General features: G+C 34.1%; 1 protein-coding gene across 3 annotated transcripts in view; it reads right to left on the bottom strand.

Annotated features, from left to right (window-relative positions):
* Nucleotides 1-19,356, bottom strand: part of GCFC2 (GC-rich sequence DNA-binding factor 2) — a 76,522-nt gene that overhangs the window by 17,793 nt on the left and 39,373 nt on the right. For all 3 annotated transcript variants that reach the window (XM_059078565.2, XM_059078564.2, XM_067007383.1), the window contains 6 exons: nt 9,987-10,173; nt 7,441-7,564; nt 6,355-6,436; nt 5,770-5,882; nt 4,788-4,987; nt 2,668-2,818 (listed from right to left, as the gene is read on the bottom strand). In XM_059078565.2, coding sequence (XP_058934548.1) covers nt 2,668-2,818; nt 4,788-4,987; nt 5,770-5,882; nt 6,355-6,436; nt 7,441-7,564; nt 9,987-10,173 — 857 coding nt within the window. The remainder of the gene's footprint in view (nt 1-2,667; nt 2,819-4,787; nt 4,988-5,769; nt 5,883-6,354; nt 6,437-7,440; nt 7,565-9,986; nt 10,174-19,356) is intronic.

Below are 19,356 nucleotides of genomic sequence, written 5' to 3' on the forward strand. Positions count from 1 at the left end.
AATCTTACATCTGAACTGTTTAATATGATAGCCATGAGTGATATATGGCTATTGAAGATTTAAAATGTGGCTAGTGTGACTGAAAACTGAATTTTAATTTTACTAATTTGAAATTTATATTTTAATAGCTACATATTGCTAGTGATTACCATACTGAGCAACACAGATATAGATGGCACTAGAGAAGAGTATGCAATTACCCAGGGAGCTCGTGAAGAGTATGAAGAAGGTCCAGGATAGGACTTGAGAATAAATATACAGTATTAATTTCTCATAATGCTACTTATTTCAGGAACTGTTTAATTGTAAGTGAAATATTTGGAGTTTTCAGATGAGTACTTAAATGAGGCACATATATTCTATGCTATCATTAATAGTGCTTAATAGCTAAAAGTAAATAGTTAAAAGTACTATCTTTCTAAGATACCCCATGATTGCACTGCAAGTTATATGAAAAAAAATCTTTGGCTGAGAAGCAATATAAAGTAAGTTGCTTCATCTTTTAAGAGTTCTGCAGACTTCGCTGTCAGAATCCATTCTCAGTGACATGGTGGAACAGATCCTTATCAAGTACAATTTCAGATAAAACAAGTCTTCAGACTGAAGCACAAGCATCAATGCCCAAGGGCTTCTGAATGCTGGTGGCAGATGTGAGGGAAATGTAGTAATGTTTTTTAAAGAAAGAAGAAACACACCATACACAAAAATAAACTCAAAATGGATTAAAGACCTAAATGTAAGGCCGGCCACTATAAAACTCTTAGAGGAAAACATAGGCAGAACACTCTCTAACATAAATTGCAGCAAGATATTTTTTGATCCACCTCCCACTGAAAATAAAAACAAAAATAAACAAATGGGATCTAATTAAACTTAAAATCTTTTTTTGGGCCACACCACATGGCTTGTAGGATTTTGGTTCCCCAACCAGGGATCAAACCCAAGACCTCAGAAGTGAGAACATGGAGTCCTAACCACTGGACTGCCAGGGAATTCCCTAAACTTGAAATCTTTTGTACAGCAAAGGAAACCATAAACAAAACAGAGACAAGCCTCAGAATGGGAGAAAATATTTGCAAATGAAGGAACCAACAAGGGATTAATCTCCAAAACATGCAAACAGCTCATGTAGCTCAATATCAAAAAAACAAATAACCCAATCAAAAAATGGGCAGAAGATCTGCATAGGCATTTCTCCAAAGAAGATATACAGATGGCCAAAAAGCATATGAAAAGCTGCTCAACATCACTAATTATTAGAGAAATGCAAATCAAAACTACAACGAGGGATAACCTCACACCAGTCAGAATGGCAATCATCAAAAAGTCCACAAACAGTAAATGCTGGAGGGGGTGTGGAGAAAAGGGAACCCTCCTACACTGTTGATGGGGATGTGAATTGGTACAGCTACTATGGAGAACAGTATGGGAGGTTCCTTAAAAAACTAAAACTAGAAGTACCATATGACCCAGCAATCTCACTCCTGGGCATATACCTGGAGAAAACCATAATTCAAAATGATACATGCACCCCTATGTTCACTGCAGCACTGTTTACAATAGCCAGGACATGGAAGCAACCTAAATGTCCATCAACAGAGGAATGTATAAAGAAGATGTGGTACATATATACAATGGAATATTACTCAACCATTAAAAAGAACAAATAATGCCATTTGCAGCAACATGGATGGACCTAGAGATGGTCATACTGGGTGAAGTAAGTCAGACAAAGACAAATATCACATGTTATCGCTTATATGTGGAATCTAAAAATAAGGGTACAAATGAATTTATTTATAAAATAGAAGTAGAGTCATGGATATGGAAAACAAACTTATGGTTACTAGGGGATGGGGGAGGGGTAAGATTGGGATTAACATGTACATATTACTATATATAAAATTGATAACCAATAAGAATCTGCTGTATAGCACAGGGAACTCTACTCAATACTCTGTAATGGCCTATATAGGAAAAGAATCCAAAAAGAGAGTGGATATGTATAACTGATTCACTTTGCTGTACATCTGAAACTAACACAACATTGTAAATCAACCATACTCCAATAAAAATTTTAAAAAAAGAAACATAAGAGGAGAAGTTAAGGGAAAGAAAGAAATACATGTAGTAGAGATGAAAGTGTAACCCTAATAAATGACTTATAAAAAAGTAAGTAATGAAAGTAATGCTAGGGCTTCCCTGGTGGTGCAGTGGTTAAGAATCCACCTGCCAATGCAGGGGACATGGGTTTGAGCCCTGGTCCGGGAAGATACCACATGCCACAGAGCAACTAAGCCCGTGTGCCACAACTACTGAGCCTGCACTCTAGAGCCCGCTCACCACCAACTAGAGAAAAGCCTGCGTGCAGCAATGAAGACCCAACACAGCCAAAAATAAAATAAATAAATTTAAAAAAATAAAAATAAAAGTAACGCTAATGTCATAAATACTAAAGATCCAAAAGTATCAGGAGTTTTATAGCCAATCACTTGCACAAACAAGCATTTTTTAATCAGCTTAAATGATAACATCTGTTGATTTTTACTGCAAATTAGAGTTCTTGTGTTCAAAAACGTCTAAAAAAATTTGTGACTGTAACAGAAATGAATGATCTTATACTTTGCCAAAGAACAATTTAATTTTATCAAGATTACAAAACAGTACCTGTAAGTCGAGGAATAATTATTTTGCTGATGACAGTAGACAAGATTTTCTTATCAGAACTATCTTCCTTCTTTGAATCTTCCATACTGCTATCTATAAATTCTTCTATAGATGTGAACCATGGCATCTGTTTTAAACCTATGGAATCAAACTTATAAATAAAATTATCCAAGTTATAAATAAATTCTTAAACATTAGTTTATTTTTAAATAGTTAACTTTTTCAGTAATTACCAGAGCTTCTCTAAGGATCAAAGGAGAATAATTCCATATTTTAACCCAATGTATACAGGACTAGACCACCAAGGCTAGGCAGGATGACATGACTAAGACATGATGTCTAGGCAGTAGGACAGAACACTGCATTTCATGCATTCATTCATATCCAGAAATGTCCACTATGTGTTCAGAGCCTACTACATGGCAGGTACTGTTAGGAGCAAAATATACATTTATAACAACAGCAGTTAAAATAGTCACAGAATTTGTTTATAAAAATACACTTATGCAAAATTCACTTCTGGCTCTCTCGAGTCTCACTGGCACAAATGTATACTTTGCATGTGGTTTAGCTTATTACTAAACAAACAGCAGATGGCCAATTATTATTTGTTGAATAACTGTATGAACAGATCTTTGCTAGATGTAACAGAGTACTCAGCTCAGCTGGAGTGGTTAACAACCAGGCTGCTTTCTGACCAACTACCTACCACTTTCTTAGGGATAAGCTTGGCTCCTAAACTATGAACACTGCATGGCCCTAACACAGAGCCTAAAGGCATGCATGACTAGAGCAGAGGAAGATAAAATGACAGGGATCCATCCTTTACTTTGTTAAATCTTTATTTTCAGCTCTCCTTTCTTCCTAGAGTTTCATTTTCTCATTTCTGTTTGCTTAACAGGCATATCCACATGGATTTCCCATTATCATTTCATTGTCTATAAAGTAAAACTTCCATCAAAACCATTTTTCCTGGGCTTCCCTGGTGGCGCAGTGGTTGAGAGTCCGCCTGCCGATGCAGGGGACATGAGTTCGTGCCCCGGTCTGGGAAGATCCCACATGCCGCGGAGCGGCTGGGCCCGTGAGCCATGGCCGCTGAGCCTGCGCGTCCGGAGCCTGTGCTCCACAATGGGAGAAGCCACAACAGTGAGAGGCCCGCGTACCACACACACACACACACACACACACACACACACACACACACAAAAAATGATTTGCTGAAAAAAAAAAAAAACAAAAAAACAAAACCATTTTCCTCTCTGAAAAGTCACCATTTTTATGAATGGAACTGCCATTGTACTAATAACTCAGACTCCAAACATTGGGGTCATCTTTCTGATTTGTTGTGTTAGGGTTATTCTCAGTATTTTACTGATTCTTACTTCATAACGCCACTTGTAATCAACACTTTCTTTCTCTTCCCTTTGTCACTATCACCCCACGTGAGGAATTCTTCACCCTGCACTTGGGTTACAGCAATAGCCTTTCAGTATATACCTTCAACTCTTTCTCCCTAGCCTCCAAGTTAGCCTGTTGCTCAGGGCTTCCTAAAACATTACCTTCATCATGTCACGCCTCCCATTATCTATCAAAACAAGTTCATATCTCTTAATTTAGGATCTACGCAGTCTCTACTAAACTAATATTTCTCCCTATGTACCTTATAAAATACCTTTTCCTTCCTCTGTCTTCCTGTTTAAATTCTATATATCCTTCAAATCCTCATTTAAATTCCTCATCTTCATTGTAGCTTTCCTAGCCAAGTATTCCCATTATGTCATCTCCAACTTCAGAACTCTTGGTACCTATTTTGAATTTCACTCAAACAGACTGTAAAATTCTTAAGGCCTAATACTACCTTTACTTTTTTTTGTGATCTTAAACTTATCATAGAAGAAGATTTAAAAGAAAAAGTGTTTCCTTTACTGATGTTAAGTGTCATTCAGCCTTAAAAACAGAGTGAGAACCAAGAAAAGACGAGTGCAGACTATTACTCCAAAGCACAAATTATCAATTCCAACTCTAAAGGAATGGTAGTTTATAGTTAACCTGAATAACTAGAGGATTTAAGTAAATAAATGTGATCAGGATTATTTTTTTCACATGTTAAGCTTATGTACCTTAAGAGGATTCCAATCAATCAACTGAAATCGTATTAGGGGATTTAAAAGCTTCGGAATGCATAAACTAATGAAAGCTTCATAATAAGAATCAGGAAACTTTTCTCGCCATTGTTGAAATTTCAATAAAATATTCTGGATATTACAAAAATCATCGTGTACATCTTCAAAAATCTTCTTATGATCCTGTAAAATGTCACCTGTGAAGAAAATGAGTCTCTATATATTATGCATTTTAAGTTTGTGACCTTGAAGTTTGCTTCCTATAAATATAGTTATGTATAACTTACGTAATCAACTGAACTGAAAACTATCCTCTGACATTAACATATAAATTAGGTTTTATTAAAAAAACACGTTAGTAACAATTGACACTAATAAAGTCTGCTGTTTATTGAGCCCCTGCTATATGCCAAAACATTATAAATACATTATCTCATTTCATCATCATAACTATGTTCCCTATAAGGTAGGTGTTTGTAGCCTACCTATTTACAGACAAAGAACAAGCAAACAAACAACAATATCAGATATAGTGAAGTCAAGGAATCTGCCAATGATCACACAGACTAGATCCTCTCTTTGAACTCATCTGGTTGACTGTAAAGCCCACACTCAACTATACATATTTTACCTTCTTATAATGCTAAAACTGGGCTTTACTAAATTCAATTATTTTACATTAAAAATTATAATATAGAAAGTATGCAGTAGAGAAATGAAGCCAAAAATGTTCATGGTTCCTTTATAACAGGAGATGAAAAAGGTTGATGGAGAAAACTCAGGAATACTCATCATGCTCCTCCATTTTATCCATTTTTTTCAGAGGACAGGACAAGTCTTATATGGAAAAAAAAATGTATTCCTTTTTTCCTGAATTTTACCAACTATTTTACATAGCTTAAATAATTAACGGCAATCACAGGAAAGCATTTTCCATCATTTCAATACTTCAAGACACATTAGAAACTTGATAACTGACCTTGGCTTTTTTGGAACTCAATCATGTCTGCTGAAGATAGTTCATCATCACTAGATGTTCCTTCCTGATGAGTACAATTCCCAAAAAGAACCCTTGCTTGTCTTCTTCGTGCCCTATATTTTGCAATAAACCAAAAATAAATAAAAAACAAATAGCTCCTGTTGAAAAGAAATGCTTTAAAACAAAAAGTCATCATTTACTTAAAATACCCAGAAATAAACCATCACATTTGCATGCAATTTTATGTTAATATTTTTGACATTTTAGCTTCATTAATCTGAATTGGTTCTCCCTCTTTTTTCCTGTAAGACATTCCCATAGCCTACCCAGATTTGGAAGAGCAGGTAACAATGTAATTAGGACCGGCTTCTAGGTATGAGCCTTTCCCAGCCTGATAAATGCCATTTTACCCATTCCTTCTGACTGATCCAAATATACCAGTGCATCTTTAAACCATAAATTTTGGTTTTACATCATTCTCACAAATTAATATACTAGGTTATGGTTATTTATATTATATGGTTAATTGTATTTAAGTAGCAAAAAATACTTGCTCAATGATGCTTTAAGTCTTTATATAGTTACCTTCGAGATTCAATCTCTTCTAAAATCCATTGAGTTTTTTCATCTATAGCCAAGCTTCTATTTGTTGACGTCTCAGCTTTGCCTGTTAATGAAGAAAATTGATTTCATACTGCAAATTCTCAAAAGAAATACAGTGAAACACTTTGAAAACAAGTTACTATATCTTAGGTATATATATATATCTGTATATATAAACACACACACATAGAATATGCTTAAATTGCATATTTCATCATGTAATGAAACTGCAATGTTAACTCCCTATCACAATATTAACAGTCACTGAGTTTGCTAGTCTAAGAAAATGTACCTTGCCTGGTGAATATAGTTCAGCAATTGAGAACAGTAACAAAATTTAATATAAAGTTTCTTTCCCTCGTATTCTTTTTCAGCAGTTTTCACCAGTTTTTTCTTCTGTCCCTATAGTCAAATGCTAGAAACATTTGCATTACCAATATGTCATTCATATTATTTCCTATTTTAGCATGTACCGTAATTTATGACCAACTGAATGTCATGTATTTGAGTCATTCTGATTTTGCTTTTATCATCTACTTGATGCTATGGTCCCATTTCTTTCACTATACCCTGACAGCACCTTAATCAATGGAAGACATCTCTGAAAATCCAAAACCAGTGTGAGAACTAAAGGGAAGCATCCAAATCTTTTATTAATATTAATGAGATCTTACAGATGATTCTATGCTGAACCCACCAGAATTTCTTTAACCTCCACAAACAATCTGTGGACAGGCTATAGAAAATTTATAAAGTTATATTTCTGACACAGTCTATATATTTATGTCAAGTCATCTCCAAACAGTGATTAAATGGTCCTATAAATATTTTGTTTCAAATACTAAGTGACTAGAAGTTATAATTTTCATATTTTAGCTTTAGACTGCATTTAAGACATTTTGAAGCCCTAGCTTAAATGGTTTGGGATTTTTGGAAGGAGGTAGGTGAAAGGTTAGTGGGAAAATACTCAAAAAACATTTTTTATACAGGAATAAAAATATTTTTATCTTTTAGCTGATAATTTAGCTTAATGAATAAAATATCACATTGAACATGAAAAACACTAACGTGATAACTGCTGTAAATACGCTGATTCATGTTTTAATTCATCTTGCCTGCGTTTCATAAAGATCATGGCTTGTTTTACAAGGAGTGCATGCATGGCTGATTCTATTTCTTGGATGTTGATAATCTGAAATACATATATAAGTAACATTTTTGTGGGTCATCATTAATGAATTATAAAAAATAATACTTATATATAAGCACATTACATGCTCAATTCTCATATACAGAAACATTTTTTATACCATCTTATCTCAATTAAAAGAACACTGTGAGGAACAGACCTAGCTTCCAATACTTTTAATACTAATAAAACTAGAAAATCAACTTACTGTATTAAAACAGCTATAAATATCATAAATAATAAAACCTAATGGGCTGGAGTCAGGAACATGGTAAGAGTGGATAGATAAGAAGGATTCTTTTTTGAGCTAAAAGAGAAGGAGGAAATGATGACTGCAGCTGTTTTTCACAGGCTGGGGGGGGGCAGACTGTAGGGAACACTTGAGGAAACTGGCAAAATTTGAAAAAAATAGAGAATGGAAGAGACCTAATCAGACAAGAGAGCTGTCAAGCAGAACTGAGTGATTAGTTGCAACTGGCATTTTTATATTTCTTGGGCAACAATCACCCCCATTCCAACGATGTTCCACAGCTAATGCTACGGATTCAAGCCTTTGACAGTGTAATTCTTCAAGGATGAATGAAGAAAGTTACACTATAATAGATATTTCAGAAAAGTAACTACCAAGTGATATTAAAGGTAGTCAACTTAAATCAATAGGGGAAAAAATACAATTATTTGGTAATATTTTTAAAGTAAATTAAAAGTAATGCAGAAAGTAGAGTATATTTTTTAAATGATTAGTCTACTTTTAAAAAAGGAGAACTTAAGACCCCAGTGTAAGGACTTAGTATGTATAAAACAAAAACAGAAATTATAATGGAAAAGAATGATTCATAAATCTGATTAACACAAAAATTTCAAAACATCTGATGTCATTGCTAACTACTAGAGAAATGCAAATCAAAACTACAATGAGGTATCACCTCACACTGGTCACAATGGCCAACATCAAAAAGTCTACATATAACAAATGCTGGAGAGGGTGTGGAGAAAAGGGAACCCTGCTACACTGTTGGTGGGAATGTAAACTGGTGCAGCCATTATGGAAAACAGTATGGGGGTTCTTTAAAAAACTAAAAATAGAGTTGCAGTATGATCTTGTAATCCCACTCCTGGGCATGTATCTGGAAAGAACTCTAATTCGAAAAGATACATGCACACCAATGTTCACAGCAGCATTATTTATAATAGCCAAGACATGGAAACAACCTAAATGCCCACTGACAGATGAATGGATAAGGAAGATGTGGTGTACACACGCGCACACACACACACACACACACACACACACACACACTGGAATACTACTCAGCCATAAAAAAGAATGAAATAATGCCATTTGCAGCAACATGGATGGACCTAGAGATTATCTTACTAAGTGAAATAAGTCAGAAAGAGAAAGATAAATACCATATGATATCACTTATATGCAGAATCTAAAATATGATACAAATGAACTTATTTACAAAACAGAAACAGACACAGAAAACATATTTCTGTGTCACAGACACAGAAAACAAATTTATGGTTACCAAAGGAGAAAGGGAGTGGAGGGATAAATTAGGAGTTTGGGATTAGTGGATACAAACTACTATATACAAAATAAACAACCAGGTCCTACTGTACATCACGGGGAACTATATTCAATATCCTGTAATAAACCATAATGGAAAAGAATATGAAAAAGAACATACATATACATAACTGAATCACTTTGATGTGTACCAGAAACTAACACGTTGTAAATCAACTATACTTCAATTAAAAAAATTAAAAACAAAAAAACACATCTAATGTGAAAAAAACATTGCAAACAAAATCAAAAGACAAGGCAAATTGGAATGTTTACCTACATCAAATAGGATAAAGCACTAAAATTTTTAAGCAATAAAGAACTGTTCACCATATACTGGAAAAAGAAAAAAGGAAAAAAAAAAAACCACCCCCTTATAAACCAAGAAGATAGCAGGGCAAAGGACACAAATAATTCAAAGGAAGAAAAACTACATGTGTTAACAAAACAAAGGGTTTGTTTGAGATCAAAATAAAAGATGTAAAAACAAAAACCATTTTTTAATGTAGTAAACTAGAAACTGATACAATCTTTCTGGAGGGTAATTTAGCAATGTTTCATAAGCCTTAAAAATATTTAGACCATTTCACTTAATAATTTACTTTCTATGAACTTTTCTTAAACAGATGGAATTTTAAAAATTTATACTGCTGTAAGTTGCAAAATCATTACAAAAAACACCTAACTGTCCAACATTGAGGGAATACTTAATACTCCAGTATGTCAAAAATGTGTAGGAAGAGTCCTAGATGAAATATTTATTTATGGGATTTAGACTTAAAAAAAAAATCATACTGTAAGGGAATTTCTCCATAAAAAGGAAATGATTACACATTTATAGACATGTACCTTTTTATTAAGACAGTCAATTAAATTCTCCACATAAACTTTCATGCTTTTATAGAATTTAAAATTTAGAACTTGATTTGATGAATTCTCTAGGTTCTGGATGGTACTCTTTGAGTTCCTGACATCTTGTATGTATTTTTCATATTCTCTCAGGTGTGACCGGTGAGTATCCTGTAGTAATGTTAATCTAAATAAATATAAAATAAAAATAAATAAAAATCACTTTATATTACAAACTTTTATTTCTATTATAGTAAGTAGTGGTCTAATGAAAAATTTTTTCAAATCTACCTTACAAAGACCACCAAGGAAACTGACAATCATATAAACCTGGGTTTATAAGACTTGTAGAGCAAAGGAAAACACCACGATAAAAGAGGTTTCAAAGCGAAAGGTAGGAAAGGACACTTAGATTTTTAGGTGCTGGAGCTAATCATAAGTTAGTCTTAGAGGAGAAGTTAGTAAGTGTGGATTGATCAGATTTTATAAACAAGGTGAGTTCCTGCAACAATCAGTGGTTTTATATTTGAAACACAGGAGTCCATGTGGAGTTACTGTTAAATCAGTCTGTGGTCTTCCATGCAATATGGGTATCTGAGCTGGTATTAAAACCATTTGAGGATGTTATAATTTGGAATAAGTTATCTGTTTTGTGATTCATAATGGTTTCTGTTTTGTCATTAGAATTTGATGTTCCGTGAGGTGCATTTCATTCCCTCTATTGTTGCTGTAGCCCCTACACTGCTCTGTTGATGTTCAGGAAGTCCAGTAACTTTCAGCTCTTGTGAGTATCACATGTATCAACTGACGTAACATAAAAAAACTCTCAAATACAATTCAACATCTGCTTATCTTTTAAAATTCACTTACCCCTGACATATACATGCCAATGGAGGAATAAGAAACACACAAAAAATCTAGAATGTGTTTTACACTAATATTTGACACTGTGAGCACATTAGAATTAGAGAATTAACTAAATGAAATAACAAATTCACAGTATTTGGACTTGAATCAAACAATTAAAAAAAATTAAACTTCTGCTAACCTCCTCTAAAATGAAAACTCATTAGCACTTGCTTAGGCCAAATGTCCTCTTCTCAAGCTTCCCTTGAACAATGACTACTGCATTTGTCTCTGCAAGTCTTTCCTTGCTTTATATTAAAAATAGAGGCAGTTAAGAAATAAATCAAGGTAATAATGTACAGCAAGCATTATTAACAAAATGCTTTAAGTGTAGTATTACAGGTTACAGCAGTAAATGTGTAAGTACATATATGGAAAAACAAGGTATGGAACAGGGTATATAAGTGTGCTTCAATTTTGTATTAAAAATGGGGCAATATATAAGTACGTATGTGCTTATACAGTTTCCTCTGGGGAAGATGACTTCCTTTTCTCTGTATAAGCTTTTGTACTGTTTGACTTTTCTGTCTTTAAACCATAAAATATATTTTCTTTTAAAATAAAGAACCCTGTTAGTAAAAAAAAAAAAACAAAGTACACTAAAGTTAAAAATAACATTTATCTGGATAAAGTGAAATGCTAATCTTTATCAGTGGTCTGCTATTTTTTTTCTGTTCTATTACTCATGCAAGACAACTCTCTCAAACACAATCTCAAAAAAAAAGGTTCTGAGTTATATGTGATTCTAGATGCAATCTATCTATAATTCTATCTCTGTATCAGAAGGAGAGTAAATGATAATGAAAACATTACAAAAATCATCTTTAATCAAGATAATCTCATCATTTAACATCACTACTGAAAAACAATGACCTAGAACAGAGGCTGGCAAACTTTTTCGGTAAAGGGCCAGATAGTAAACATTTTAGGCTTTGGAAGCTCGATGGTTGCTGTTGTTAACTCCTCAATTTTATGTTGTAGCACAAAAGCAGCTATAGACAATACATTGCACAAGCATGGCTATGTTTCGATAAAACCTTATATACAAAAATGGGCAGTAGGCTGTTAGTTTGCCAACCTCCTAGAATATAGAGATAACCTGAAATCTAAAAAATGGTACATCTAAAATTTTCATATATTTCACAATAAAATGTTACAAAAGGTCCTTTTCTGCATCAAACTTTAAATAAACCATGACCAACATATTTTAGTTGCAATGTGATCAAGGAATGAAGCCTCTGTAAACCTGATTTATACAAAAGACACAGGGGGAGAAAATTCTGAACCTATTCCAAGGTATTAGAAAAAAATTCCCAGGTATTAAAAAAAAAAGCAACGGAAATGTTCTTTAAGAATACTTGCTTTGGTGGCAGGAGAACCAAGCTCTCTCCTTGTATTAAATGTTGTAAGGACTAATTAGACTTTTACTGTCATACTTATTCTTTCATATATCTAAAGATGCACACTAAATCCTAAGTAGTAAAACAGAAAATATATAAATATTTAAAACAAAACAACCTATTACGGGGTTTGCCTTATTTTTAACAAAAAAATACCATTTATAAACGTGAGATTAAAACTATTTAAGAGATAACTATTAATAGTAATAGATAATGGATGGTTAGCTGTGCTTTAGAAATGTATTTGTATCAAAAACGATAAAAATATGCCTAACTTTTGCTGCAGTTAACTTTCCCCAGAAACTTATCTCAAGAAATAACAACTGTGTTGGGACTTCCCTGATGGTGCAGTGGTTAAGAATCACCTGCCAATGCAGGGGATATGGGTTTGAGCCCTGGTCCGGAAAGATCCCACATGCTGTGGAGCAACTAAGCCTGTGCACCACAACTATTGAGCCTGCACTCTAGAGCCCGTGAGCCACAACTACTGAGCCTATGCGCCTAGAGTCCATGCTCCACAATGAGAGAAGCCACCACAATGAGAAGCCGGTGCACCACAATAAAGACCCAACACAGACAAAAATAAATAAATAAATTTATGTAAAAAAAAGAAAATAACAGTTTAAGTGACTTATAGAAACAAAACGTTCATAACGAACATCTGTAGCATTATTTATAATAGACAAATTTAGAAATCAAAATGTCAATGTCCAACACAAAAATACTTAAATGAATCATGATATACTAACTGTATTGATGAACAAAATATTACTAATATGCTTATTATTTTTTATTGTAGTAAAAAACATGTAACAAAATTTACAATCTTAACCATTAAAGTATATATTACAGTAGTATTAATGATATGCACATTGTTGTAAAACAGATCTTTAGAACTTTTTCATCTTGCAGAACTGAAATTCTATACCCACTGATCAACAACTCCCCATCTCCCCCCACCCTTGGCAACCACCATTCTACTTTCAGTTTCTAAGAGTATGACTACTTTAGATACCTCATATAAGTGGCATCATGCAGTATTTACCTTTTTGTAACTGGTTTATTTCACTTAGTCCTCAAGGTTCATCCATGTTGTGGCATGACAGGATTTCTTTTTTTTTTAAACCACTGATAATAAATACTCCATTGTGTGTAAATACCACATTTTCTTTACCCATTCATCTGCTGATGGACATTTAAGTTGCTTCTACCTCCAAGCTATTGTAAATAATGCTGTAATGTGCAAATATCTCGAACTGTTTTCTTTTGAATTCTTTTGGCTATATATGCAAAAGTTGGATTGCTGGATCATATGGTAATTCTATTTTTAACTTTTTCAGAAATTGTTCTCCATAGCAGCTGACCATTTTACATTCCCACCAACAGTGTATAAGAGTTCACTTTTCTCTATATCTTTGACAATACTAGTCAATTTCTGTATTTTTCATAGTGGCCACCTTAATGGGTATGAGGTGATAGCTAGTGTGGTTATGATTTAATTCCCTGATTAGTGATGTCGAGCATCTTTTCATGTTTGTTCACCACTTGTATGTCTTCTTTGAGAAATGTCTATTCCAGTCCTTTGCCCATTTTTCAGTTAGATAGTCTGTTGTTGAGTTATATGAGCTACTTATATATTTTGGGTATTAACCACTTATCATATATATGGTTTACAAATATTTTCTCCTATTCCGTTGGTTGCCTTTTCACTTCGTTGACTATTTCCTTTGTTAGGCAGAAACATTTTAGTTTGAGGTAGTGCCACTTGTCTATTTTTGCTTTTGTTGCCTGTGCTTTTTCTTTCTTGGGTCCTTTGAGATTCCATATGAACTTCAGGATTTCTTCCTATTTCTGCAAAAAATGCCATTGGGATTTTGATAGAGAGTACACTGCATCTATAGATTGCTTTGGGTAATATGGACATTTTAACAGTATTAAGTTTTCTAATCAATGAACATGGGATGTCCTTCCATTTACTTATGTCTTCAGTTTCTTTCAGCAATGTTTTGTAATTTTTGATGTACAAATCTTTTGCCTCTTTGACTAATTCCTAAATTTCATTCTTTTTAATTCTATTATAAATGAGTGTTTTCTAAATACATAGTTTTGGACTTTTCATTGTTAGTGCATAGAAACAACGGATTTTTGTGTGTTGATATTTCATTCTGCAATTTGCTAGATTTATTAGCTCTAACAGGGTGTGTGTGTGTGTGTGTGAGTGTGTGTGTGTGTGTGTGTGTGAGTGTAAGTGTAGTCTTCAGGCTTTCCTACATAAAAGATCATATCATCTGTGAACAGAGATAATTTTACTTCTTCCTTTCCTATTTGGATGTCTTTTATTTATTTATTTATCTATTTATTTTTCTTGCGTGAATTCTCCGGCTAGGACTCCCAATACTTTGAATAGAAGTGACAAGAATAGGCATCCTTGCCTTGTTCCTGATCTTACAGGGAAAGCTTTTGGCTTTCCACCACTGAATATGTTAGCTGTGGACTACTCATATATGGTCTTTATTATGTTCAAGTAATTTCTTCCTATTCCTAGTTGGGTGAGGGTTTTTATCATGAAAGTGTGCTTAATTTTGTCAAAGGTGTCTTCTGTATCAATTGAGATGATCATGTGGTTTTTGCCCTTCATTCTGTTAATGTAGTATATACCACACTGATTTTCTTATGAATCATCCTTGTATTCCAGGAATAAATCCCACTTGGTCATGTGTATAATCCTCTTAATGTATTGTTAATTACATTTGCTAGTATTTTATTGAGGGTTTTTACATCAATATTCATCAGGGATATTGGCTTATTGACTTTCTTTTCTTGTACTATCTTTGAGATTTTGGGATCAGGGTAACGCTGACCTCATAGAATGAGTTTGGGAATGTTATAGCCTCTTTAGTTTTTTGGAAGTGTTTGAGAAGGAATGGTGTTAATTCATCTTTAAATGTTTGGTAGAATTATCCAGTGAGGTTATCTGTCCTGGGCTTTTCTTTGTTGGTAGGTTTTTTACTATAATTCAATCTCCTTACTAATAACAGGTTTGTTCAAATTTTTCATCTCTTTATAAATCAGTCTTGGTAGGTTGTATGTTTCTTGAAATTGATCCATTTCTTCTTGGTTATCTAGTTTGTTGGTGTATAATTGTTTAGAGTAGTTTCTTATGACCCTTTTTGTTTCTGTGGCATTAGCTGTAACGTTTCTCTTTCTTATTTTTGTTATTTTGAACCTATTCTCTTTTTCACTTAGCCTGGCTAAGGGTTTGTCAATTTTTTTTATCTTAAAAAAATCCTTTCAGTTTTGATTTTTCTTCAGTTGTTTTTCTATGCTCTATTATGTTTATTTCTGTTCTAATCTTTACTATTTCCTTCCTTCGATAAATCTGGGCTCAGTTTGTTCCTTTTTAAGTTTTTTGAGGTACAGTTAGGTTGTTGATTTGATATCTTTCTTTTTTAATGTGTTCATTGCGATAAACTTCCCTCTTAGTACTGCTTTTGCTGCATCCCATAACTTTTGGTGTTTTTGTTTTCATTTGCCTCAAGATACTTTATAATTTCCATTTTGATTTCTTCTTTGGTACATTGGCTATTCAACAGCATGTTTAGTTTCCACACATTTGTGAATTTTCCCTTTCCCTTTCTGTTACCGATTTCTAGTCTCACTGCACTGTGCTTGGAAAAGGTATGATTTCAACCTTAAATTTGTTAAGACTTGTTTGTGACCTAATGTGGGATCTATCCTGCAGAGTATGGTCTGTGTGCTTGAAAAGAAAGTATATTCTGCTGCTGATGGGTGGAATATTCCATATATTTGTTAGGTTCATTTAGCTTTGTTCAAGATCGCTGTTTCCTTAAGATTCTTTGTCTATTTCATCAATTATTTGAACGTGTGATATTGAGGTCTCATACTATTATTATATTGCTATTTCTCCCTTCAGCTCTGTCAATATTTGCTTTATACAGTTAGGTGCTCTACTGTTGGGTACATATATATAAATAATTGCTACATTGTCTCAATAAATTGACCCTTTTATATTACATAATATCCTTGCCTCTTGTAGTTTTAAACTTAAAGTTCTCTTCTCTAAGTAATGCCACTCCTGCTCTCTTTTGTTTACTGTTTTCATGGAAACTTTTTGCAATCCTATCACTTTCATCCTATATGCATCCTTAAATCTAAGTGAGCCTCTTGCAGATAGTATATACTTGGCTCTTGCTTTTTAAAATTTTTTGGCTGTGCAGCTAATGGGACCTTAGTTCCCTGACAAGGGATCAAACCCAGGTGCTAGGCAGTGAAAGCACAGAATACTAACCACTAGACCACCAGGGAATTCCCGGATTTTGCTTCTTTTATTTTTCCCAACCTATTCAGCCACTGTATGTCTTTTGATTATAGAATATAATCCATTTACATTTGAAGTAATTACTGATATGGAAGGATTTACGATTGTTATTTTTAAATTGTTTTTTGTCTGTCTTGTAATTATTTTGTCCCTCTCCCTTTTTTTTTTAACATCTTTATTGGAGTATAATTGCTTTACAATGGTGTGTTAGTTTCTGCTTTATAACAAAGTGAATCAGCTATACACATACACACGTTGCCATATCTCTTCCCTCTTGCGTCTCCCTCCCCCCCCACCCTCCCTATCCCACCCCTCTAGGTGGTCACAAACCACTGAGCTGATCTCCCTGTGCTATGTGGCTGCTTCCCGCTAGCTATCTATTTTACGTTTGGTAGTGTACATATGTCCACGCCACTCTCTCACTTTGTCGCTGCCTTGTGTTTTGTTGATTTTTTTGTAGTGATGTGTTCTGGATCATTTTCATTTTCCTCTGCATATCTTCTATAGGTATTTTCTTTATGTTTACCATGGGGATTACCAAAAAACATCTTACAATTCTAGTAATCTATTTTAAACTGACAACATTTTAACTTCAATCACATACAAAAACTCTACTCCTTTATATCTCCCCCTCCACCTCTTGTTATTGATATCACAAATTACACTGAAAAATTTTGTATCCATTAACATGTTATAGTTATTTTTGTGCTTTTACCTTTAAAATTCTATATTAAAAGTGATTTTCACACCACTCTTACAGTATTACAGGATTCTGTATTTATATATATATATTTACCTTTACCAGAGAACTTTGTATTTTTGTATGGTTCATGCTACTGCCTAGTGTCCTTTCATTTCAACTTGAAGGATATCTTTCAGCAATTTTTGTAAGGCAGGTCTAGGGTGATGAATTCCCTCAGCTTTGTTTACCTGAAGTCTTTATTTCTCCTTCATACATGAAGGACAGTTTTGCTGGATACAGTAATCTCTGTTGGCAGTTTCTTTCTTTCAGTGCTTTGAATGTATCATCCTACTCCCTTCTGGCCCCTGTAATGTTTCTGTTAAGAAGTCTCCCGTTAATCTTTTGGGGCTCTCTTGTACATGATGAGGTGCTTTTGTTTTGTGGCTTTTAAAATTCTTTGTATCTAGAAAGTTTGATTATAATCGTCTCAGTGTAAGCCTCCTTGTGTTCATCCTTGTTGGAGTTCTTTTAACTTTTTGAAGTTGAATGCCCATTTCCTTCCTCAGGCTGGTAAGTCTTTGGCCATTATATCTTCAGATAAGCTTTCTGTCCCATTCTGCTACTCTTCTCCTTCTTGGATTCCCATAATGTATATGTTGTTCTGCTTGATAGCATCATATAAATCCCTTAGGCTTTCTTCACTTTTCTTTATTCTTTTTTCTTTTTGTTACTCTGACTTGGTAATTTCAAATGATCACTCTTTGAGGTCTCACTCGTTTCTTCTGCTTGATATAGTCTGCTACCTTCAGTAAATTTTTTAGTTCAGTTATTACACTTTCAGCTCTAGAACCTCTGGTTCTTTCTTAGTTTCCATCTCTGTTGGTATTCCAACCTTGTTCATGTATCATCTCCCTGATTTCTTTAGTTGTCTGTGATCTCTTATGGCACATTAAGCTTCTTTAAGAAGATTATTCTGAATTCTCTGTCAGGTAATTCATAGACCTCTGTTTCTTTTAGTTCTGGAATTAATTTTGGCTCTTTGATTGGGCCATGTTTCCTTGTTTCTTCATGTATCTGGTTATCTTTTTGTTGTGTTTTGTGTATTTGAAAATGCACTTAACGGGGGTTTCTCCCCCATATGAAGCTGTTTCCCTTAAGTTCATTTCAATCAGCCTGACTGGAAATTCCCAGTGGTGTTGTGTGGGGAAGAGTGTCTTCTCAAACTTTTCCTGGGGGATGCACCTTCTCTGGGCTTCTATATGAAATATCCTAATTATAGAGATTTGTGGGTTTCTTTTTCAGGATTCTGTAGTCTCTTGTTCCCTCTGGTGTTTGTAGTACTGCAGACTTTCCGGCTCTACAATAGGCTGCTTAGCTCTTTCTTGTCCTCTGTGGCCCTCAGGCATCTAATGTATGATGGTTCCCCATCAGTGCTCTGAGACAGACAAGAGAGAAACAAGTCCCTTGGGCAGTACCTCCAAAAGACAGTGTTCCACTCTTCTTTCTCCTTCCCAAAGAAAAGCTATGACTTGGGTTTTTTCTCTCCATCAAAAGCAGTGCTGGCTTGTGAGAGGGGCTAGATGCAGTTGGAATGAAATGGTTTTTCTTACCCATTACAATGTGGCTATTTTGGGCTTTGAGCTTGCCTGGGGTACTACAACTTCCTGATTTCTGGAGTACTCATAAAGGCTTTTTGGACAGTATGTTGTTAAGTTGGTATCTCTGTGAGGCAATGAGGTCTGGGGTTTCTTATTCTGGCATCTTGCTGCCATCACTCCCGACATATTATTTTTAAAAATTAAAGGCTACTTAACAATGCAGATAAATGCTAACAAAAATAGTAACTGAAAAAAGCAGAACTTGATTTTGTTGATTGTAACTATACGATATATATTATAAACACTAAAAGACATAAAAAAAGGAAATCAGTTATGTTAATGTGGTAACACAGGTGATGCTAATTTTTTCCTATAAATCTGTTTAATACTAATATTTAATAGTTAAAAAGATTATAGTGCTAATTTTTTTCACTATTAACTGTCT

This window comes from Kogia breviceps, chromosome 11 (genome assembly GCF_026419965.1).
Source record: "Kogia breviceps isolate mKogBre1 chromosome 11, mKogBre1 haplotype 1, whole genome shotgun sequence".
In the NCBI taxonomy this organism is placed as follows: Eukaryota; Metazoa; Chordata; class Mammalia; order Artiodactyla; family Physeteridae; genus Kogia; species Kogia breviceps.